Raw genomic sequence first — 6043 nt, 5'->3', positions numbered from 1 at the left:
CGTGGAGGGCCGGGCAGAGCCCCGCCCTGCACCCGCCCTACGGCGCTTCCAAGCGCCGCCCTCACGGCGCCGTCGCAGCTGCCCGCGGCCTCCTTCCACGGCCCGGCCCCTCACACCACCGTCGCCCGGCCATCTCCCCAGCCTGCCAGGCGGCAGGGAGGGTCTGCCCGCCGAGCTGATGCGCTGTAATTTTCTTCATTACGCTCAAGTTTTTTACTCATACACACGACATTGTGAGTTTAGTTTGATTTAAAGAAAGAAAAAAATGTCCAGTTGTAGCATCTTGGTACTGTACTCAGCTTCACTTTTCTTCCACTGTTTTAACTGAAGAACTTTGTTAATATTTTATCAATTTTTTTCCTCTCTCGGTATAAACAAAAAGAAAAAATAAGTAACAGATACGACCAAAGTGACTGTAGGGGGATGGGGGCAACTGCTCCCTGCCCAAAAGGATTTTCCACTGATTCTCATTACTTTCTCCTAGTAAAAGGCTGCCATCAGTTTTCAATTTCAGAAATACCATGAATGATAACAAATACTACAAAGACTGAGGGTTTTTAATAAGAATTATAAATACGTCAGAGGGCGAACGTGGCTACCACTTTGCATGATGGAATCACAGAATCATTTATGTTTAAAGAGACCTTCAAGATCATCAAGTCCAACTGGTACCACAACGCTGCCAACTCCGCCAGTGAACCACATCCTTGAGCACCACATTTACCCATCTTTTAAATCCCTCCAGGGACAGTGACTCCACCACTGCCCTGAGCAGCCCGTTCCAGTGCTTGACAACCCTTTTGGTGATTATTTTTTTTCCTAACATCCAATCTAAACCTCCCCTAGCACAACATAACAGAATTTGGACTTCGAACACAAAGTGAAGATAAACTGCAGATGTGAGGTAAAACCAGCAAAGCCAGCTCAGTGCAGTCAGTACAGTGCTGGGCAACCAAGCCTTTTTACAGAGCAGCCCAAGGTAAATGACACGAATACTCACTCTTAAGGACTATTGAGTCATCATGTGACATCTCTTCAACCGGAATGACCACCACATTAAAAAAAGAAAAAACAAGTAATACTTTAAACAAAATACTCTTTTATTAGAGTATTTTTGATTAAACATACAGAACTCAGATTGCTATTTAAAATTTTTATGGTTCAGTTTTTTCCCCTCAAGGATGGTAATGCTGTTTCAGTGCATATCATATGGAAGAACCACACCTCTCAAGAGTCTAGCTCCTAAATCAGGGCAATACTGCACGTACCCGGTGCGCAAACAAAAGAAGGTAATGCTGCAATGCAATTAACACAAAAAATGCACGGCCGATGCATACACAGCTCTATGGCCAGTGATCCCGAAAGCAACTGCACATGGAGAAGCAGGCTTAGCAGCGCAGGAATGAAGAAGAAAATGCAGCTCCTGACCACAAAAAAGGAGTCAATAACAGATACAAAGATTTGTACCAGCACTAAGCGTTCCTCCTCCGCAAGGACTGCAAACGTAGCCAGTGGTTTGGAAGATTTTCCGAAGCAGCCATCGTGCTGGGAGCAGGGATGCAGACGTCTCACTGAAAAAGGTGACGAAAGGAGTGATTCTACAGCCCTTGTGGACCTCCTAACGTCACCCTCACAGGCAGTGTGAAGAAGCATGCACTCATGGCTGAAAGACCATCTGCTCTTGACTGGCTTCTGCGCTGTGGTCTTGGCACCTATTTGTTCCTCTACCAGCAGAGAGAAAAATTGAGCTCTCGTTTTACGCACAGGACATGAACAAATCGGCGCACTACACCCCTGCTGCCCCACCTGCTGCTCTAAGTTCCTTGAGCGTATCATGTAAGTAACTATCATTACTATCAGGCTTCACATATTCAAGCTTTATCCTTCTCTTACATCTGCACACAAATACTACAGCTAAGATCTGCAATTCTGTGCCTTTTCATACTACTCCACTGTTAAGCAAAACCAAAGCAATTGACAGCTTTCAATTATGCACAATAATTTTCCTAGGCTTTTTTTTTTTTAAAAAGCTGAAGAAAAATATAGTTCAGAAGTACATCTGGTCAAGTTTATCACTGCGCGTGGTACAACCAAACCCGGTTAACTGGCACTCATCTACTGTGACAGAATGTCTAATGGCAGATTTCTTCAAATGAAAAATCCAGACCATTGAGAGGTATGCAAAAAACTTGTCTTAAATATTTGAAGCTACATGTGCAATCTTACAGAACACAAGCTACAGGTACAGACATAACATTAAGTCTTATTAACCAATAGTGCATAAGAACTTAAAAACAGTCAGTGAAATCAGCTCAGCCAGTGACTTCCTAAAAAGTCACGGCTCAACTGCATTGTGTGAAGGGGGGGGAAAAAATAATCATTCTTAGGCAAGTTTAACACAAAGTTTTAATCTACATTTGAAAAGCTGTTTTATTATATATATATATATACTATGTATAAAATAAATTAAAAAGGGGAAGGTGGAAATAGCTTTTGTATATGCTTCAAATTAACACAGACCAGTAATTCCAAAAATGAACATTTTGCCATCTTTGTGGTAAAAAGCTGACATAAAAGTTCAAAACCATACAATACTTATAAATAGAGTTCAAAAGATATTCTTTTTTAAAAAATGGAATTTAAACATCATTTTCCCTTCCCCTACAATACAATTTAATTTTGTATGTCATAGCATCAATACATTTACAGAGTATTTGAATGTCACATCCACACAAGAACTGATAACAAAGCAGGTAAAACTGCTAGCGGTGTTAAAATTTAGGACTTCTTCCAAATAACTTTACCTGCTCCTCAGCCTTCTCCTTTAAATGAAGACTATCAACATTCATCACCCAGTTTGAGGTATGGGCAGAAGAAAAATCTGCAACTGGTGCTCCCCACCCTTCTTTGCCTGTGCTAAAATACAGCAACAATCTATTGATCTGGTAACTGACAACGGTGGTGCACAATCTCTTACCTCGGTTCAGCTTGTATATAATTTAATCACCATATACAAAAACAAGTTATTTTGAAACACAGTATTAATGCTTAACTTAAAAAATAAACAACAAAACCAAAGAACAAAACAAAAGCAAAACTTTAAATCTTCTTTGAAACCACATTTAAATGTTCTTGTTCCAGATTTAAAGCTTCACAGAAACACCGGACAGAAGGATGACAACTTTAAACCAAGAGAGCACCTAAGAACATACCATAGTTAAAAATGAAATCAATCATCTCTCCACTTCATAAAAATGTAGAAACCCTGTCAGCAACAGCAGTACACTCAGCACGAACAAGGTGAAAAGGAGCATCTAGAATACTCAAGCGGCTTGCTACGCTACTTCTCATTATTGCCCATTCTCTCGTTTGTATGGATGGCCACTGCATGACACGATGCCTGCAAGAGTTCCCGGATCTTTCTTTCACCACTGCTGCCAGCTGAAGTCATCATTGCTGCCAAAGACCAAGAAAAATCCTAGGATCGTGGCAAAGATGACTGTGTTCCCCGTAAGGACAAGCGCACACGCGCCCCAGTAGATCTGTGAACAAGGAGAATTTAGTTAGATGCGTTCTGAACTGAATACTGACAAGACAAAACGTCACGTTACAAAGTTCAGCAACAGGTCCATTACACAAGAAGGTGGTATCTCATTATTTGTGGTTACGCCAAGAAGGGTGGTTTTACCCAAAACAACTTGACCAATTCACAGTCAGCCGAGCAGCACTGCAAGTTTCTTCTAGCTGTGCTCAAAGCGCTAGCTAGCAGGCACAGCTGTTTTGCTGTAACATCCAAAAATAGCCAAGTAAAGCTAGGCAACAGCATCGAACACATCTGCAGCCCAGCTGTACTCGCTAACCGTGCTGTCAGACTCTTCTAAACAGACATTTAAGGGTGCAGGTCTTCAAAACGCCAGCAGATATGCCAGTAACAAAAAAGGAGGTGAACATCTTCCAAGGAGAGTAAGTGCATTATTCAAAGGGTGTGAGGCATTCAAACCGATCAGCTAAGCTGCTCTTGTCTGAAGAGATTTTGGGAAAGTGCACTCCACGTTTACTGACTTAGTAGAACCCTCTGAAATTCACACAAACAAGGTCATCTTTTAAACAATTTCAGTGAAAAGTCGTATACTGGGAAAGATGTAATGACAGCTCTGAAGTTTAAAAAATCACATTAATATCATTTGCAGTGAGCGCTAAAATGCGTTGTTTGTTCACGCTTCTTGAGCCCAACTATTCCGCACATTGCCTTCAAAGTATGCTGTACACTGCTGTATTTCGTTACTTGCCTTCTAAGTTTTCCACACTATTTTCTATCTTGTTTTCTCTGCATTGCATATAGGCTGTTAGGGTTTATTCCATGACCATGTGAAGCAATTGGCAACCAAAACTTTCTGCCATGCTTCCGTTTCTGGTATTAGTTTTTCTTGCAGAAAAAAACTTTTATTCTGTTTCCACTGCAAGCATCTTAAGAACGTATTTATAAAAGCTGCTTAGTGCACAAGAGCTTTTCCTTCAATTAAAAAAACCAAACACAAAGAACAAAGTTTTCTAGCAAAAAAAAAAAAAGAGATTGAAATATTACTAACCAGTTCTGCTCTTGCAAACACTATCGGCAGCCCAAATGCTGAGACAACAATGCCTGTCGTGAGAAATATTGCTAGCTCCTTGCAGGCATTACTCGTAGCATCTGTGTCATCTACTAATCTTCTTGCTATGCAGTACGGGATAGGAGAAAGGATGTAAAAAAACAGAACAAACAGTGGCCAGTACTGGCTGGAAAAGAAAGGAGAAGAAAAGTTAAAGTTCACTTGATTTACTTCCTGTTCTTCCTAAAATCAATGCAAGGCATTTATTTTCCACATCCACATTCAGGAAAGACAGACACAAGCCCAGGCAAAGCAAATCCTTCGTGTTGGAACAAGCCGACGTTAATCCACCAGACCACGTCTGCGAGCGGCTTCAGCTGACCTTGGCAGCAGCAGCAGAGAGCTCACTAACAGGATATTCATAAAGCAAGATTTCTCTGAGCAAGCCTAAATCTAACGCCGCCTCACAAGATGAGCTTAACTCTTAAGTTTAACCTGTAAGCTTCACTTAAGAATTACAGAGACACCTTTGTAGCGCCCTCACGTCTGCAAGCTTTCAGTGCCCATACATGGAGCAGAGAATCAAGGGGCACTGAAACTTTCTTTTTTTTAAATCTGAAAGAAAAACAACAAAGGCTACAAAAATTACACCACCGTATTCGGCAACTTTTCCTGTTCTTGCGTGCAGCTCACCAGACGAGATTTCTCAGACACACCAGTGCAGCTGCACATTGTTTCAACAGAACGTTACCGCACCGTTTGAAGGGTGACTGCACCGTGATCTCCTTCCTAAGGGTTTGTGTCACCAGCCCTGGTTTTATTTAAAAAAAAAACGCAAGCTAGCATAAGAAAGCTAATCAGAGATGTAGAGAGCTGCAATTCACAGCCACTAACGGTCAGACAATCAACAAGCTTTTTATATTTATTTAATGCTAACTAAGTCCATTTAAAAGGCTTTTTTCTGTGAAGTCAGCATTCGCTTGCAAAGGGTCGAAGCCACGGGCCTGACTTTCTGAACTTTTTCCACCCGCCAGTCACGACAGCTCAGCCACCACCTCGGATCAGCCACAGAGGAGACGTGTCAGGACAAGGCATTCTTTAACAGTTCACAGCCAGGCCTGGTAATTGAACTTTCCCTGCCTCCACTTCTATGGTGAATTAACTCCTGGATGGTCTTTTTCGTTCCTGCCCCAATCTTTTGAAGCCAAAAAGCACCCCAAAAGACCCCTCCTACACACAGAGGCCTTATCAATCCATAATTACAAGAACCAAACTCCTCTGGAGCCCCAGGCATGCAGAGGGAAGGGAGAGCGGGACGAGCGTGCACATTACTTGTACTGGGGAAGGGCACATCCGAGCATCAGGAACATCAGGCCGACAGCTCCGCCGAAGGACAGGCTGATGAGGGCTACAACGAGAACACAAACCGGTACGGCGGATAAAACACCAGCGGC

The 6043-nt window shown here is 42.2% G+C and overlaps 1 protein-coding gene across 1 annotated transcript; it reads right to left on the bottom strand.

Moving 5' to 3' along the window:
• Positions 1 to 3088: 3088 nt before the first annotated feature.
• LEPROTL1 (leptin receptor overlapping transcript-like 1) lies at positions 3089 to 5992 on the bottom strand. The gene is made up of 3 exons (XM_010179789.1): positions 5922 to 5992; positions 4590 to 4776; positions 3089 to 3542 (listed from the first exon to the last, which is right to left on the bottom strand). The coding sequence occupies exons 1-3, from the start codon at positions 5957 to 5959 to the stop codon at positions 3426 to 3428; spliced, it is 342 nt and encodes a 113-aa protein (XP_010178091.1). The 5' UTR covers positions 5960 to 5992; the 3' UTR covers positions 3089 to 3425.
• Between the last annotated feature and the right edge of the window lie 51 nt (positions 5993 to 6043).

Source organism: Mesitornis unicolor, unplaced genomic scaffold (assembly GCF_000695765.1).
Source record: "Mesitornis unicolor isolate BGI_N332 unplaced genomic scaffold, ASM69576v1 Scaffold49192, whole genome shotgun sequence".
Lineage (NCBI taxonomy): Eukaryota > Metazoa > Chordata > Aves > Mesitornithiformes > Mesitornithidae > Mesitornis > Mesitornis unicolor.
Note: the sequence above shows the minus strand (reverse complement) of the source record. Positions and strands in the feature narration are given on the sequence as shown.

Excerpts from the sequence above, each read along its gene's own strand:
- LEPROTL1 (XM_010179789.1), bottom strand. The coding sequence starts at position 5,959 with ATGTTCCTGATGCTCGGATGTGCCCTTCCCCAGTACAA. Across the intron at positions 4,777-5,921 it reads TGTGCCCTTCCCCAGTACAA|CCAGTACTGGCCACTGTTTG; the intron begins GTAATGTGCACG and ends TTTCTTTTCCAG. Across the intron at positions 3,543-4,589 it reads TGTTTGCAAGAGCAGAACTG|ATCTACTGGGGCGCGTGTGC; the intron begins GTTAGTAATATT and ends CCTTGTTCACAG.